Source organism: Quercus suber, unplaced genomic scaffold (assembly GCF_002906115.3).
Source record: "Quercus suber isolate HL8 unplaced genomic scaffold, Cork oak 2.0 scaffold_30, whole genome shotgun sequence".
Classification (NCBI taxonomy): Eukaryota; Viridiplantae; Streptophyta; class Magnoliopsida; order Fagales; family Fagaceae; genus Quercus; species Quercus suber.
The window spans coordinates 613,739-631,125 of NW_027069495.1; the positions used below are offsets into that span (position 1 = coordinate 613,739).

The following is a 17,387-nucleotide window of genomic DNA, read 5'->3' on the forward strand; positions in this document are numbered from 1 at the left end:
GGATAGACCATTATAATTTATATATCAAAGAATTTATGAAAATTTTACTCATTTTAAATTCTTATTTACAAATTTGAATTCCAAAATTAGATCACGTGTACAATATTGCAAAATTAGAGCAGTCTTGGTGATAAAGCAGGGCATGTAAAGATTGGCTAGAAAGAGGAAAATTGTCCTATCAATGGGACATACTATACATGTTTCCTTTCAAATCTGTCAATTATATACATAACAAGAATGTCATATCAAAGACAAAAAACAATGTTCACTAAAATTAATGAATGCATTTTACTTCAAAATTAAGGAACAATAGCATAGTTTTCATATTAACAAAAAAATAGCAACAACTAGAATAAGTCTTTAAAGAATTCAAATCAGAATGTATCAACTGGGAAATTGCCTTCTGGTTCCCTTTGAAATGAATTATAAGCTGCTTGTATCCAAGTTGGGTGAACCAAGAACTTCTTTTTCTGCTCTGCCCACTGAGCCCCCTCTGTTTCAATGTCCACTGTCACTACATGTGTCACTGCTGGACCGAGTTCCACAGTGCACATTGCTCCTAATTCCTCTGCCATGCCCCAGATATGTGATTCCTCCGGTGGCCCCGAAATCAATTCACTGAAAAATAAAACACACCCACCTAGCACCTTAAGTCGAATCAGTTTGAGTGCTAACCTTGCATCTCTACGAGCAAGATCAACTTCAAGCTTTGGATGAAAAAACAGTTTGTGAATTCTTTGAAGAACATCAAGAATTCTCGCAAGCGGCCCATTAGTCTCACTTTCATCAATCTTCTTCTCTGCCAGAGACTTATATCTGTCATCCCTTGCTCTCCAATAACTTGAAGCAAAATACTCATATTTCTGAATGTTTATCAAATTTGCTTGATGCTTAGGCCACATGTTTCTGTTATCATCAACAATGAGAACCACATTTTCGTGCCCCAACACCTCATCAAGGCACTTTTTATCACAACCAGGCCTTTCATCCCTTGTGATTATTCTAGAGAGAAAGTAATCCCCATCTGGGTCTAGCAAACGAGCAACCTTCAAGGCATAGACTCGGCACGCCCGAGTGTATATGTACATCTCAAACATGTCATTAGCCGCTTTCAGAAACTCCTTAACAAAGGGTCTCAGTTTCACCAGCAATGGGGGTTCAACTTCAAACTTAAAAAGACTACCTTTGCCACCAGAACTTGATGTGCAATCTTGATCAGCTTCAGCCTCGGACTCAAGCAAATAATTCTCTTCCGAAGTTAACTTTTTAATTGCTCTCGCCTCGAGTAAAGTCTGGTCCAAATCTAGAACAAGAATAAGTTTTTTCTTACGCAACAAATCATTGGTTTTCCAGTCACGCAACAGAGCAACTTCATCAACAACATCATCATCATCCAAGAACGCTTGCTCTATGTGATTGGGATGCCCAAGTTTACGCCTTTTGAAGTTTTCACCACAGAATGTGGCACTGAGACACGCGACAAGACCCTCATCGGCCTTAGAAGATGAACGTAGTCGACGCTTCATCCTTAATCGCTCAGAGTGTGAGAGACAGAGAGATCAATTCTGGGGTTGCAAATCAAGAACTGGGTTCCTTTTGAAGAGAACGTTGTTTGTTTGAGAGGAAAGTTTTGGCTTTTTTCTTGAAACCAAGAGTTGGGGTTTGAGAGGAATTCTTGAAGAAGATTAATGGGTTTGATTTGAGATTTAGAGGATAAAAAGTTGGAGGAGAGCAAATATATTAAGGAAATTCAAAATAGTCCGAGTGAAAAGTGGATTCTTGCGAGCCAAGCAAGCTGATCAAAAAGCAATCGGCTTGACGGCTTGGGAAATCAATATATGACGTGGAATATCAAATAAATTTTACCCTGTCGCCGACTTCGCCTAATTTGTGTCAAATAAAAAGTTGTTGTTGTTGTTTTTTTTTTTTTTTTTTTTTTTTTTTTTTTAATTTTTAATCAGATTAGCAATGAATTACTTGAGGAAAAAAAAAAAGTTTTATGAAAATGAATGACATATTTAGAGCTTAGATATATTAATTAAGTCTCTTGTTAGTTGTTACCAAATAAAAACGTGATTCAAATTCTACCTACATAAAATAAAATAAACTAACTAATAAATAAACTCCACACTCAGTTAAGGCGGGCTAGATTCAATTCAAAACCTAGGACCACATATTTGAGTGAGATTTTATATATTTTTTAAATATCAATTAAATAATATTTATTTAATTATTAATTAAATTTTTGTATTGAGGTATTGGCTAAAACCTTTTTTTTTTCAATTAATAATGGCTAATTCACTTAATATTTTTTTGACATAATCGATCTTAAGTAAGATTTTGTCAATTTTAATTTTGAAAAACTTATTTCTTCAAAAATATTGTAACTGCATGTTTTTGAAAAAAAAAATTATCTTACATTCGTTTACATTAATATCCACAATTGATACAAAATATTCATATTTTAAAAATGACCACATTTTAAAACATGAAAATGGATGTAAAAAACACACTATAAGAATACCATAGCCTTAGAATTTATGCACTTCTATTGTAGGGGTGCTAGGAGACAATTGATGATGTCAAGGAAAGTAGAAAAAGGAAAGACAAAGATTATAATAGTTGGCAAGTGAACCCCAAAATGTGGAGAATTAGAGCGCTTTCCAAACCCTCAATTAGATTTTAGTAGTTCAAATAATAACTGTTTCTACCATAAGACATAGGGCTTCATGTAAGGATCCAGATCTTTTGTTTTATAATGGATAAGTGTTTTGACTTTTTAGTGAGAAAGAAGACTAATGCTTAGGCTCGTTTGGTTGGGGCAATTTTAGGGGAAATGGAAAAATGGCGGGAGGGGGGGGGGGGGGGAAGAGAGAGAGAATGATATCTTTAGATATTTGGCTAAAGGAGAAAATGTGAGGAAACATTGTTGGTGCTAGGTATTTTCGGGCCACTAAACTACAATCTCCCAAAATCATGATCATGATTTTCTTCATGTAGAAAATTGAAGAGAAAAGGTAGGTAAATGGTTGGGGTGTTTTGGATGAAAATGTCCCCTTGTACAAGGTTCTTGTTTTTTTGTTTTTGTTTTTTTTTTTTTAATGAAGTTCCCAATTCATACACAATTTTTTAATAAAAATATAATTGTTCTTCTCTTTTTTATCTAATAGCTGCATGAAAATAAATTTATACAAACTATATTTACCATTCTCTCATTTTTCTTCTCAATTAAATAAAAAAGTTTTCCATTCCTCCATGGTTCACCCCCAAACAAATACCATGATGGGAAACTAAAATATTTTTTCCCCACTTTTCCATTCCCTCCCTATTTTTTATCTTCTCACTTTTCCACCCCAACCAAACAAAGCCTTAATGTCATCTTGCAACATCATGGACTATTAAGGCTTGTGTAATTTTGCTCATTGATAGTGCATTTACTATCCATTATGCTTGGCAAAGTATAGGAGGAAAGAAACAAATCTAGGGCTTGATAAAAACGAAGCCATACATGATCTTTAATCTACAAGAGGGATTATCCCTTACTTACAGAGGATTATGTCTACCTTCACCTCTAGTGTATCACTACCAATAGGGGTGTATACAGTTTGGTGTGGTCGGTTTTGGAGAGGTTTTTTGCACAACACCTATAGGGTGCGGTTTCACCCTATGCTTGACCGCACTTCACTTTTGAAAGGTAAAAACCGGTCTACACAAGGTGTGGTTAAATTTGAGCGGCTTTGTGCGGTTCGTTCGGTTACATAGTGGTAGAGCCACAGAGGAGAACGGAGATGAGAAGGAGATTGACTGACTTAGGTATTAGGAATTTTGTGAGACCTTGAGAGGAAAGTCTTTCTTTGTGAGAGAGTGAAATTGAAGGCTTGTGTTCTTAAATAGTGGAAGGTTAGGTGGGAGTATAAGACTGAGAATTTGAGAGGGAAAAATTACTATTTGTTCGGAGGGATTAGGGTATGGAAAAAAAAAATTTATGTGGCTGAGTGCAAAAGAGAAGAGAAAAATGGTTGGTGGGAACCTGAAAATCTGAGATTAAGAGAGAAACACTACTAATTGTTCGGCGGGATTAGGGTTTGGAAGAAACACTATGTGGCTGAGAGCAAAAAAGAAGAGAAAAATGGTTAGGTGAGAGCTTGAGAGGGAAACACTAATGTTTGTTTGGCGGGATTAGAGTTTGGAAGAAAAATGAAGGTGGCTAATGACTGATGAGAAGTTCTGAGTCTGAGAGGTGAGAGCAGAAGTCTAAGGAGGAGAAATGAGAGTAGCTGAGTAGGAGAGAACTTAAGAGAAAAGACGTGTGTGGCTGAGATAATATATATATATATATCTCTTGCACAGTGACAACAGTGACTCCATTAGTGATTCAAACAGTGACAATACGCTTTTGTTTTTTATTTTTATTTTTTGTTTCAAAAAAACGCAAGTGGCAAGGCAGTGACTAACCCCCATATGGCATTTTTTTTTCTTCAAAAAATGCAAGTGGCAAGATTGTAACCCATATGGCATTATTTTTTATTTTTTTAATACATTTTTTTTCAAAAAATGCAAGTGGCAAGACACTAGAGTTATAGACAAGACCACTGAGACTATTCCTTCTGACACACGTTTTTTGACTAAGAATGGTAGCCTCACACATTTTAACTTCTTTTTATTTTTTTTTTTTTTTGATAAGAACGTTAGGCTTGTTCTTGAAACGTTATGATATCTATATACATATATATAAAATATGCTCAGGTTGGTTAGTCTTCATTGGTGTGCACATCTTAGCGCTGATGGCCGCACCGGTCCGATGTCGGTATTGAAGATCTACCGCCAACCACTGTGCCAAAAACCTTTGGTAGAGCCCTGAGCAAGGCAGGTCGGTGCGGTCAGACTGGTTCTGTCAGTGCCAGTATATCCATGAACAAGTCTAACTATCAAGCCTCTTTGGCCCTTCAACAGCTACTCCTCTCTTCAACTTGTTTCCCCAGTGCCTTGTTTTGGCGCTTATTAGTCTCTGATTCGAACATGTTTTAAAACAATTATGTAAATTTCACTAAATCCTTGTCTCTATTTTGCTCTTTCTGCTAGCCAGCTTTTAACTGTTGGAAATATATTGTTTCGCTTTTCTTGTGATAGACCATTATTGTTTACGAAATTTGCCGAACCACCAAATGTGCCTTACTAAGAAGCAAAGAGTTCTAGCCTTCATGGCTATGGCTCTCTCTTCTCATGTCAGTTGAAAATCTTAAGGAGCATTTGGAAGAAGCAAACCACTTTCCCACGTATTTCAACTTTGAACCATAAATGCACAATTTATGAAGCCAAAGAATACCTTGTTATTTGCTATTTCCTTCATTTTTTAAATACAAGACAGAACAGGAAGGCCCCTAAAACCTTATACCAGATAATCCTATTTAACAAGAACAAGAGTACAAAGAAATAATGATTACAAAAATGATTTCTTTAATCTCTCCCTCACCTAAACACCAACACACCTTATGTAAGACATATTCTACCCCACAAACACACACACACACACACACGAGGAAACAAGAAGAATTGCCAGTGGATAGAACGTTATGAACTTATGATGATTATAAAAAGTAGTCTGGAGTACGGCGTGTGCTGTCAGGTTCAACCTGACGAGGTGCCGGGTCAAATTGAAGGAAATTTTGATCCATATTATCTCCAATCTCGAGAATTGCAGCCATATTTCCACACCGATAGCAGTAGTTTGGAGCACTAAACACTGTAACCACATTCTTCTCCTAAAAAGGAAACAAAGAAAATACATAATGATTAACCTCCCGAAAAACCAATTTCAAATATGATTCTGCTTTCCTTTCACAAACCTGGCACCAATTATATCCTTCCATAACAAGCTGGTGAGCTCGGGAAATAAGAGTGAGCCCATTATTGTGGTTAAACTGTGCGGCGATATCTTGTCCAAATGTGTACCCTGCACCCCGAGGAGATATTCCCCACCCACACCGGTCATCTGGGTCAGACCACAAGAGATCGCACATTGGACCCTCATGCGGAACCTACTCCCAAACAAACATTAAAAATATATTATATAATATTATATAAACAATTGAGAATATTAGATAAACAAGGGAGTAGGAATACTAAATTTTTTGTTTAATGGAAGGCTCACAGTGATCCGGAGGAAAGTGATGTATCATTGGAATCTGTTCAACTAAACTTTTTTTTTTTTTTTTTTTTAATATTTGTTCAAGTCAACTTTTGCCTGTGGCATCCCTCCAAGTTGATAAGGAAAGTGATGTATCATTGGAATCTGTTCAACTAAACTTTTTTTTTTTTTTTTTTTTAATATTTGTTCAAGTCAACTTTTGCCTGTGGCATCCCTCCAAGTTGATATACTTAATCTTCTTATAATGTAAAAAGGAGGAAATTTAAGTATCAAAATATTTTTAAAACTATTTTATTTCTAATAGAGGTAAGAGGCTACAATGCAAATTAGATTACAAATTGCATGTAAATTACAGTTGAGGCTGTTATGAATACACCAAGCCATTGTACACTTATGCTCTTCTACAGATAATTTATGTGGTAACAACTGGTAACAACAATGTGATAAGACATTCACTTGTAGTCAGGATCCAAAACAGAGACATGAGGAATAAAAATCAACATTTAATCATATGTTGTGGTAACACTTTGAACTATGAGATGGAAAACTGTAATTATACCTCTTGTATCCGGTCCAGAGCACGGATGTTATCTAATGTATCTAATGAGGGGGACAGGCCACCATGCAAGCAGAAGATCTGCAAACACAAAAACAAATAAAAATGAATAAAATTAGGATAAAGCAAGCTTGTTAAATGAGATCATCTGAGGAAAATCAGGATAAGATTGCATTATAAAGTTCAAACCTGACTTTCAATTAAGGCTGTGAGTGGCAGATAATCAAAAAGGTCAGTGAAATATTTCCAGACATTAGCATTTCCATATTTTCTCAAGCACTCATCATAAAAACCATACCTGGGAAAAAGAAACCACCAAGTTATTGATGTAAAACAGAATATGGCATTATGAAATTGTTAACCAAGAGTCCTGAACACCTGTATGCTTCAATTTCATATTAAATTAGCAATTTAAACAACTTTGGCTTGCACTCTGATCTCTTTGTTTCTCTTCTCCATGTTTTTGGTGTTTTTTTTTTTTAAATCTTTTGAAAAAATAAATGGCTTACATTTTGTTAACAAACCAAGTTGAAAAAAAACAATCTACCACATGTATAATAGCTCTCTATGGGATGTAATTAATTCTTTATTTATATTTTAGGGTTAAAATTTTGGAAGTAGCTCTGTAAGCCAAATATGTAAATATTTAAAATGATCTTAAAAGTTTACTTACAGCGTTGCTAATTCCCTAAAATAAATTATCAAATATGTGTTGCATTACTATTGCTTAATCTGAGTACATCTTGGGCAGATTATGCAGTTGTATGAAAAAGATTGCCTACAGTGACAAAACTTAAACATAGTAGGTCACAGTTCCTGAAACATAAACATGGAAACTTTTGGGTTGTACATGGCTGCATGTTGGCATTCACAAGCATGCAGATACAATGTTTTTACCGAAAAAATTTCTATGCACTTTTTTAGAGTGAGAAAACTTGAAAAGAATAAGTTCTCACACTTGAGTTATTTGTCGACTCTCATGATTTCCTCTAAGAATAGTAATTCTATCCCTATAACGTACTTTCAGAGCCACTAGAAGCGAGACAGTCTCCACTGAGTAGTATCCTCGATCTGCAAACATTGAAGAAAATTGTAAAATACTAACAATATTTTTTTGATCAGTAAAAACATGAAGTAAATAAAATTCTAACAATATTGTATATCTAAATTTCAAAAAGAGATGCATAAACATAAATGGTCAACTAAAGTACATTTAGACAGTCAACTTGGCCTTTTCAGAGTGCAAAAGGTCTTGTTCTAGTTGCAACCAAATAGTCAAATAGAAATTTTGCAGCTGCAAGTAACCTAAGGCTTTGACAATGGCATGTTGAGTCAGGCTTATTTTAATAAACTGGCCTTGGGTTGGGAAAAAAAAAAAAACACAAACACAAACACAAACACACAATCTCTATCATGGTTACATGTTGGTATGAGGCCCAGATGCAAGTCTACTGTCCTCAAAAAACTTTTCTAATCTCTCCAGTGACAGATCTATCTTGCTCTAATTCTATCACTCTTTTTCCTCCTTTTTTTTTAATGGCGTGTAACCTCACCAAGGCAGGGTCCTTTGGACTTATCTTTTTCCTCCTGAATTCATCAAACAGGTCAAATTCAACAACATACACAAAATAACTTCATCTTTGAGTTTTTTCCTCCCCAGTTTTGTTGGTACTGTGCATTCTTCGACATGGTAAGTGCTACTCCTAAGATGTTCGTAGTCTGTACATAGCAAAACCTAAATACTCATATATAGTCATTCATTGCTAACTATGTATGAAAGTCTACAAATGAAATGCCTTCTCTCCATTACCAACTAACCTTCATATACTGACATTCTAGCTCGAAACTCTCATTCCCCCCAAAATAAACAGTATTAAATCCCAAATAATCAAATCTTGTTTTACCCTAAACTCACTCCAGTCCACATCACTCCAACATAAACATCATAAACACATTCTTATCCCTTCCACATCCCCCCACCAATGACCAATTGTTTCACCCAAACACAATCTCCACCTATTAGCAACCTAAGAACCACAAACACTCCAAAATCCTGACATACCTGACAGACACTCCTGCATGCATGCCCTCAATGCGTTGGGAGGTAAAAAAAAAATGAAATTTTTATTCAAAAATTCCTAGAAATAAACATAAAATATACCCTAAGAAGAAGGGGAGTTTGATATTCACTCTTTCTATAATGCTTTGTGGGGGCCTAATGCTGCCACTTTCCCTTGGAAAAGTATTTGGGGTGTGAAGGCAGCATGGGGGAAGATACTCACTTGTGACAATCTTAGGAAGTGACATTATACTATAGTGATTGATGCTACATGTGTTGATGTAGTGGGAAGGCAATGAATCACCTTTTGCTTCATTGTAAGGAGGCTTATCAGTTGCGAAGCTTTGTTATTCAATCTTTTGGGATCTGCTGGATCTTATCAGAGAGGGTGATTGATCTTATACTTGGTTGGAGGAACCGGATGAATAAACATTCATCAAATATTTGGAATTGGGGTTCCTTTAAGTTTGATGTGGATCATATGGCGCGAACGAAACATTTGAGGAATTGGGTTCTTAGGCATTTTGTTTGATAGATTCCATTCCATTGTTTCTATAGAATCTCTGTCTTCCTTTAATAAAATTATTCTTACTTATCAAAAAAGTCACATTAACTGTCCTATCACCACCATTTCCCGTCCTAATTTTTCAAGAATTGACGTGTCCCGGCATCAATGTCTATGCTTTCTTACCACAATGTCACAAAAAAACCGCCATAAATTCATATCCTATCATTCGCAACACATTTCTTCCACACCAAATTGCCACATTCTCGTTTCAAAGCTTTATTCTACGCACACCCACATGCTCTATCCTCTCTCTCTCTCTCTCTCTCTATATATATATATATATAACTAAGCTAATCCAAAAACGAAATGGCAAAACAGTAAATACAGACCTACATAGTCGCCCATGAAGAGATAATTGGTATCGGGAGCATTGCCGCCGATCCGAAAGAGCTCGAGGAGGTCGTAGAACTGGCCGTGGATGTCGCCGCACACGGTGACGGGACACTTCACCGGCTGCACGTTCCATTCCTCCATTAAAATCGACCTCGCTTGCTCGCACAGCGCTTTCACCTCTGCTTCTGGCAGAGGCTTGCACTCCATTAACTGCTCGATCTGTCGCTCCAGATCGGACTGCGACGCTGCCATGGTTTTCGCTGAGCGGGTTTCGTGTTTCTGATGATTTCGATTGTGTGGTGAACGAGTTCAGCTCAGCTCAGCTCATGGTCGCCCAGTTAGGGTTTGATCGGACGTCGAGGAGAGAGAGAGAGAGAGAAATGTGAACTCGGTTTTCAGAATTGGGGATTTTTTGGAGAGATCCCTGGTTTTATGTGTATTTATATTATTGGTATCAATATTTGGAGAGGTTTTTTTATACAAATAGGCCCTTGTCAAATTGGGAAGGAAACACCTTTTTTTTTTTATTGGATAGTGGGGACTGTCAGAAGGATAAGGGAGATACAGAATTTAGAAATATCAACAGGAGTTACAATGTTTTTAGTCCTAGTATTGGAAACATTGTTGGTAACCCTGCATCTAGACTAGTCTGGGTATTTAAATGGATCGTTTTTGCATACGACCTAGTGTCAAACTTGGTGAGTTTGTGGTGACCTAGGTGACCCAAATGGGTTTATATAACTTGGTTGGATTTGTAAAATTTGTAAAATTACATTTATAAATCCACTTTATTTGAGAAAACACTTGATTTATATTTATTGCAAATGAGTTGAACTCGAGTTAAGTTTAAGCTTGAAAAGTTGAACTCTTATGAAATATTATACTTGTAAATTAACATGTGAATATAAGTTTAGATTAAAGTATTATAATATTTTATGCACACAAAAGGGGAAAAAAAAAAATTGAAAACAAAATAACAAAGTGGTCTTTATATACAATGGTGGAGGCAAGAAAATTTTGTTTGGGGATTAAGTTAATCTTATTTTATAAGTTTTTGAGTGTCTTACACTAGTTATTAACTTCATATTGAATTCATTATTTAGTAAATGCAATATTAAATTATTGTGTCCTTACACATTACAAAATGTAGGAACCAGAGAAACCAGCAGTCCAGGCCCACTTAGAATAGTGGCTGGATTGGTCTATCCACAGCCCAAAACAATGAATTTAAGAGAGAGGGAAACAAACAACTAAGGGGGACTCTGCCCAAGGAGAAAAATAAGGAACAAAATGCCAATTTTTATTGAATGGATCATGGATGAATCACCTTTTTCCTACGAATTGGCCAGAAGAGACCACACTTACATAATAATTATTATTGTTCACTCTCTTATCTCTTAATGTTCTTCTTGTTTTCTTTCTTTTTGTCTCTTGATACTTTTGTCTCCCTTACTCTGTCCACCTCCCTTTTTTTTATATACTCCTCCCTTTTTTTTTTTTCTTTTTTTTTTTTATCTCAACCATCCATCCTTACTTAACATCCCTCCTCTCATGACACTTGTTACTTTTTACATTTGAAAAATGTGGTGGAAGGAATCTGCTTAGCTGTGACTTACACTGTTTAGGTCACTTTCTCATTAATGTAGTTCATAAAGCTGTTGCCCACCATTTAATGTGGAGGCGACATGCTACTCCAAACTAGAGATTTCTCCTATGATTACCGATTCTCTCTCTCTCTCTTCAGATTCTCACTCCCACTTGGAATGTTTTAGAGTACTTTGACTCATCTTTTCCTCTCCTCGAGTAGCTTTCCTCCTCGGGTCTGTGGATTGTGACATCCCCACAATTATATTGCAGCTCTTTAGATCCATCCTCGGTCCTCAGGCACCCACACAAAATATGAAAGATTATTAAATAATAATCCTCTCATCTATAATATTTAAAATTCAAGTTTTTTTTAAAGGATAGACAAAACATGAATTTATGACCTAGATAATAAATAATATATTACTGAATTTTTTTTTGAAAAGTATATTACTGAAAATTTGATGTGAAATTTAAACAAGCTTATTAAAAACAAGTAAGATATATATTCCAATAGTAAGATTTCCAAATATTTAATCTAATAAAAATTATTAAATGATATAACATTAATCAAGTGTAATTTAATCCTAACCATGTGTGTGTTCACACACGTGTAGAATGATTCTTTTGATTGAGAAGCAAGATGGTTCCTACGGGCAGGCATCTCTAAATGCAAGCTGCATGCTTTGCCAGTCCAAGCTATATATATATAAAGAATCAATATTTAGATGCACACAACTCAAAAAAAAGAAAAGAAAAAAAAAAAGAAAAGAAAAGAAAAAGATAATCATTGTTATAATAAAATTTATTTTAAATTTACTCATATTAGTCATATTTATACGACATATTTACCGAACTAACTTTTTATTCTTACATTAAAACCTTTTTATTAATATTTAAATTATTATTATAATAAATTTTAAAAAGATAAACTATTTGTATATCCCTCGTACTGTAACTTTTTTTTTCTAATCAGACCTTAACCCTATAACATTTTATTATTGTTTTTCTCATTTTCTAGTATTTGGTCATTCTTTACCATTTTTTTGTTCCTCTATTTTTTATTTTTTATTTTTTAATTTTATTTTATGGAAAACATTGTGTAAAGATAAATTTTCATATTTTTTAGTATTTGATAACATAAAAAAAAATGAGTCAAAAGAAAACCATATTTAGTCAACATAAATAGTATGACTTACTATTAAAGATTATTTTCTACTAATATTTTTTGAAAAAAAACTTTATCTTATAGCAAGTTAAATAAAGGAAGTTGTAAGATTATTTTTCAACTCATTTAAATTTGTTACCAAATATAGAAAAATAAGATAGTTTTATAGTAAATATTTTTTGAAAAATCACTCATTTTTTTTCTTCTAAAAAACATCATTGCTAAAACAAACAAAGCAGTACTATGTTTAATTAACAAACAAACATTTGGGCATTGTTTTCAATTTATTATGTGTGACTAAGAATTTTATAACTCAACTATCATTTCTTATATTTTCAAAGAAGATAGATTTCAAATTCATTATTTTTCCGTTCTTCCCATGTGTGTGTTAAAAATACTTAGTATTCTTAAAAGAAAAAACAGTGAGTAAATCTCACATTAGAAAATGAGTGTAACTTAAAAAGATTTAAAATTTGTACTGTGTATCCAAGAGTTAGGTCTTTTTAGATATATACAACTATAAGTTTTTTTAAAAAATATTTTTCCTTTTCACTTGTGTGTGTATTAAAAATATTTAGTATTTAAAAAATATATATATTAAAAAGAATAGAAAAGAAAAGAAGTTCGCACTGTAATTTTTAAGAACAAATTGTCAAATTGCAAAATAAAATAGAATTAAAAAGGCACGACAGCAGAGAGAGAAGGAGCCTTATGAGGCCAACTGGGCTGAGTCGAAAACTGAAACAACTTGTAGTATCGATGACCCAACCGTGCAATTTTGTCACAACAACAACAAACCCACTCTTACTCTCTCGCCTAACCTCGTACCCACCACGCTACAGTCACAGTTTGAACTTCACGACTATGATGACCAACAACAACAATGAAGAACAAGATCATCTGAACGCTTTGTTCAAGCAAAAACAGCTTCTCCGATCAAGGGTCCGCAAGGAACTCAAGAACATGGACCCAACTCTCAGATCCCAAGAAGGTAACTTTTAGCTCGTACTAATAAATGCCAAATCTTTTTGCATTAATTTTTAACTACTGGGTCTATCTAGAATTATCAGATTGATGCATCTTTGTTATTGAAAAATTTTCACTTGGTGTTGTTGATTTTTGTTTTCAGACAATGCAATCCAGAGCATTGTTTTGGAATCTCCTTGGTTTAAATCTAGTCAGAGATTGTGTGCCTATATAAGTTGCTCTTCTTTACGAGAAGTTGACACATCAAAATTGTTAACAGAAATCCTGCAAAACCCAGCTCAAGGTTTGTGTTTGCTTGCTGTCTCCTACGTTTTAGTTTTGCCATCTGACATTCAAATTCTATGTGAATGTGATTGTAAAATGGAATCTGTAGAAAAATATTACTCCTAAAACTTGTTTGTAGGATTGATCTTGAGCTTGATTTGGACTTGTGCTTGGCTTGATGGCTTGACTAATGAAGCTAGCTGAGGCAAGTCAAGTTCAAGCTACTTGTAACAAGCCCAAAATCAAACATTATAAGTGAGCTCAAGACGAGCTTGAATGCGTTGTTAGTCTTGCCAAGACATGTTCAAGCATTTGATACTTGGCTCGATCACAACCCTATCTCAATTGAGAGAGTTTTTGAGCAGGGGGATCATACTGGGAATGAATGATTCTCATAAAAATCTATGCAAAAGGATTAAAGTATATTTTTATTTTCTTTACTGGAATATTACACATGCATCCAATTGGTCTTGAATTAACTACCCCACCTCCACCTTGGTCTTAGAAGGGGAGGAAGTGCCCCCCAGTAGGTTACTTTAAAGTGTTTGTAAACTGAAAAATGTAGCAGGAATGACTGCTTGGTTCTTCCTCACAAGAGATTCTTTAGAGAGATAATCATTGGACAGAATGCTCCTAGGTTTTTTTCTATGAACATGTTGTAATTGTTTGAGAAAAATATATACATATGATTGTTGAGCAGATAACTTCTAGTTTATGACACTTTTTTTTGTGTGTGTGTATTTGGATGAGCTTATTTTTATCGACTTATTTTGTTTATTTAGTGGTTGTATGATACATGCATTTTCATTAAATTTATCTCTTTAATAAAAGCTATCTTGACTTGTTGTCACACTTCTGAAAGTATTGACTTTTTATTTTGACTCAGATGATCATACAAAGATGGGCAAAACGCTTTATGTTCCACGTGTGGAGGACAAGAATAGTCAAATGCGCATGCTGAACATCTCAAGTATTGATGATCTTATTGCAAATTCAATGAACATTTTAGAACCAGCTTCAGTGGATGGTGATGGAAATGAACGTAAAAATGGTAATTAAAAAATTGTACCAGTTATATGTTGTGACAACTCTCTCTATCTCCAATGCCCAGCAGGCTGCTCGCACTATGAATAATTTATAAGTTGTAGTCATTTTCTGCTTATTTTATTACAAATTTCACATGATGAGGAGTGAGAATTAAGTTTAGGCATCAGAATGATGACATAAATTGTCATCTTGTAACTTATCAGTGCCCAAGATAAACTAGCAGGTGAAGAAGAAACGTGATTAGCCTTTGAAAATAATATGGTTAAACTTGTCTATGTTGTGCTTCAAGATATGCTTAGATACAAAAACATTTGTTTTTTATGTTGGGGAGGACCAGGGTGCTACTTAAGAGCTTCTGCTTTTCTGGAACTCATGATACAACTCCCATGCTCTTTTCACTTTGTGCACTTTAACCTTCTTGCAAGTCAATGTCTCCATTTATTTTCTTCTGGTTCATATTTTCTCATAGGCTTGACTTTATATTTCATAATTGCATGGTTTGCACATAAATTAACACTTATACTAAAGTATCACTTTTGATGCAGTTATGCAGGCAAATGAGCCAGTTGATTTGTTTCTCTTACCTGGTAAAAAAACTTTATCCCAATTTTCTTAATTACCTGCAGAATGCTCTAAAGTTGCAGTCTTGCAGAAACCAAAATTTAAGCAATAGTAGTTAGCAATTTTTCTGCCCGCAGGACTAGCATTTGACAGATCTGGAAGGCGCCTGGGTCGTGGTGGAGGGTATGGCTACGAATCTTGGCCTATATAGAATTTCATTTAGCCTCTCATGTTGTGGGAGCTTAGTTGGTTAAAGAGATATCATTTACTCATTTTGATATAAAGCCTTTTTTTTAAGCTCCTAGAGTATAACTTCTATTATAACTATTGATTTGTGAATATTATTGTAGCTCCCTAGTAATTGTTGAGCGAACTTTGTGGGACTGCAGAATGGTGATGATTGTATGGAAAATCCAACCCAACCCTCCTAGGAGAAGAGAGAGAAAGAGAGGGGGGGGGGGCTTTGTTGGGCTATGTGGAGCCTAGTTTGTGTTTGATCTAGATTATAAGCCGACCCTATATTAGAGTGTTATGGTTTTTAATGGGAGATTTTCTAAGGATTAGTCCATGGAGCGAAGACTTGGACTGATAGGCCCAAGCTAGAGCGCTTATGAAAGTTTTTGGCCCGTGTTTAGCCTATTGAGGATCCTCTGTGTAGGATATTAATACTGTTGTTTTAGATTAGGGTTGGTCGTGTTGTTGAGAGAGAGAAACATTGTAATGTTGCATCTTGTATTTTTTCCATGAAATAGTAAATCACTGTAACTCTGTAGACGTAGGCAAATTGCCGAATTATGTAAATATTGTCTTGTGTGATTGTTTTTTCTTTGGCTATTTTTTTTTTTTTTTTTTTTTTTTTTTTTTTTTTTTTTTTTTTTTTTTTTTTTTTTTTTTTTTTTTTTTTTTTTTTTTTTTTTTTTTGCATTTCATAGATCTAGGAATTGGGTTATATTCCTAACAGGCTCATGTTCATCTCAAAAAATCTCAATCACTTTAATTCTAAAATGAAATTTGACCATTTATCCATATTCATTGATAATTCTTAAAGTTGTACATAGCTCATGTTGGTGCTTGATGAAAATCAATAGTTATTATGATACCTTCTTGAAGAACTACCAAGAGCTTGTGAAAGTAAGGGATTGGAAGCAACCCCTCCTTGGTATGCATGACTTCTAATAATTAATAATTGCTTATGGTCTTATAGTCAGCTTACATGTTTTTGTTAGTCTTTTGAAATGATTGGCTCTGGTTCTGCAGTTGCCCTATCCTATTCTCTGCAGATATTGGATGAAGGAGTTATACCAGTCACTGCAAATGATGTTCCCGTTGATGCTCTTGTGTCCCCAGCTGGTGTGATTCCCATCAGCCCGGATGCTTTAGACAGGTATAACTATGTAAATTCCTCTTTTATTTAGATGAGTTTGGTTTTCAATTCATCCAACTAGTTAAATATTTACAGGATGAAAATTTGACATTTGACTTGGAAACCAAACCTGGTCACTTTCTTCAAATGATAGATGCTCATCCCTGCATTTGAGTTTGGTTGTCTCATAAGCTGTCAAATGCTGTCTTGATTGCTTGAAATGCAGCGATTGTGCTATCAAAGGAATGAGGTAAAGTTATGATGTTTTTATAGTTAAGAAGCCATGTTTGATTGTCCACAACGTTTGCCCATTGAAATAGATCTCAAAAATGGGATTGGTTTTATATGACTTGTATCTTACTGATTGGGACCAACACACTTTGAGAGATTGGAAATACAACTCAAGATTTATCATTTAAGGAAATGGTTTTATTCAATGCAATAAATATTTGTATTATGTGAAGATGTTTTCTTTTCTTTGCTTTTTTAAGATAAAGTTGCATCTATATAATATATAGAAGCAGAAGTTGAGAACAAGTATGTATAGCCCTAGTACTCCTGCAATTGTTCCATGGATATGCTAACTATGCAAAATTCTGCCACTTTATAGTACTGTTAGGTTAAATAATAGATAACATCAAACCAAAAAAAAATCACTTTATTAAATGTAGGAATTATTTTTTCTTTTTTTTTTCCTCTTCTCTCTCTCTCTCTCTCTCTCTCTCTCTATATATATATATATATATATG

At 34.5% G+C, this 17,387-nt stretch overlaps 3 protein-coding genes across 4 annotated transcripts; 1 reads left to right on the plus strand and 2 right to left on the minus strand.

Annotated features, from left to right (window-relative positions):
* Positions 1–374: 374 nt before the first annotated feature.
* LOC112014157 (RNA polymerase II C-terminal domain phosphatase-like 4) lies at positions 375–1,526 on the minus strand. The gene has a single exon (XM_024046539.1). The coding sequence runs from the start codon at positions 1,524–1,526 to the stop codon at positions 375–377; it is 1,152 nt and encodes a 383-aa protein (XP_023902307.1).
* A 3,780-nt stretch (positions 1,527–5,306) lies between these two features.
* On the minus strand, positions 5,307–10,191 carry LOC112014160 (serine/threonine-protein phosphatase PP2A-2 catalytic subunit). Its single transcript, XM_024046541.2, has 6 exons — positions 9,661–10,191; positions 7,661–7,775; positions 6,894–7,002; positions 6,708–6,785; positions 5,847–6,038; positions 5,307–5,762 (listed from the first exon to the last, which is right to left on the minus strand). Exons 1-6 carry the CDS (start codon positions 9,914–9,916, stop codon positions 5,589–5,591), a joined length of 924 nt encoding a protein of 307 aa, XP_023902309.1. The 5' UTR covers positions 9,917–10,191; the 3' UTR covers positions 5,307–5,588.
* A 2,905-nt stretch (positions 10,192–13,096) lies between these two features.
* Positions 13,097–17,101, plus strand: LOC112014162 (5-formyltetrahydrofolate cyclo-ligase, mitochondrial). 2 transcript variants are annotated; one of them, XM_024046545.2, is made up of 8 exons: positions 13,099–13,407; positions 13,546–13,686; positions 14,554–14,718; positions 15,260–15,301; positions 15,413–15,458; positions 16,364–16,434; positions 16,533–16,659; positions 16,735–17,101. In XM_024046545.2, the coding sequence occupies exons 1-8, from the start codon at positions 13,128–13,130 to the stop codon at positions 16,745–16,747; spliced, it is 885 nt and encodes a 294-aa protein (XP_023902313.1). In that variant the 5' UTR covers positions 13,099–13,127; the 3' UTR covers positions 16,748–17,101. The 2 variants fall into 2 exon arrangements, with proteins under 2 accessions (XP_065626410.1, XP_023902313.1); XM_065770338.1 differs by lacking the exon at positions 13,546–13,686 and having other exon boundaries at positions 13,097–13,407.
* Positions 17,102–17,387: the final 286 nt, after the last annotated feature.

Coding starts and splice junctions, on each gene's coding strand:
- LOC112014157 (XM_024046539.1), bottom strand. CDS start 1,526: ATGAAGCGTCGACTACGTTCATCTTCTAAGGCCGATGAGGGTCTTGTC.
- LOC112014160 (XM_024046541.2), bottom strand. CDS start 9,916: ATGGCAGCGTCGCAGTCCGATCTGGAGCGACAGATCGAGCAGTTAATG. Junction 7,776..9,660: donor CTTCATGGGCGACTATGTAG/GTCTGTATTTAC, acceptor CAATGTTTGCAG/ATCGAGGATACTACTCAGTG. Junction 5,763..5,846: donor AAGGATATAATTGGTGCCAG/GTTTGTGAAAGG, acceptor TTTCCTTTTTAG/GAGAAGAATGTGGTTACAGT.
- LOC112014162 (XM_024046545.2), top strand. CDS start 13,128: ATGAGGCCAACTGGGCTGAGTCGAAAACTGAAACAACTTGTAGTATCG. Junction 14,719..15,259: donor TGGAAATGAACGTAAAAATG/GTAATTAAAAAA, acceptor CTTTTGATGCAG/TTATGCAGGCAAATGAGCCA. Junction 15,302..15,412: donor TGATTTGTTTCTCTTACCTG/GTAAAAAAACTT, acceptor TTCTGCCCGCAG/GACTAGCATTTGACAGATCT.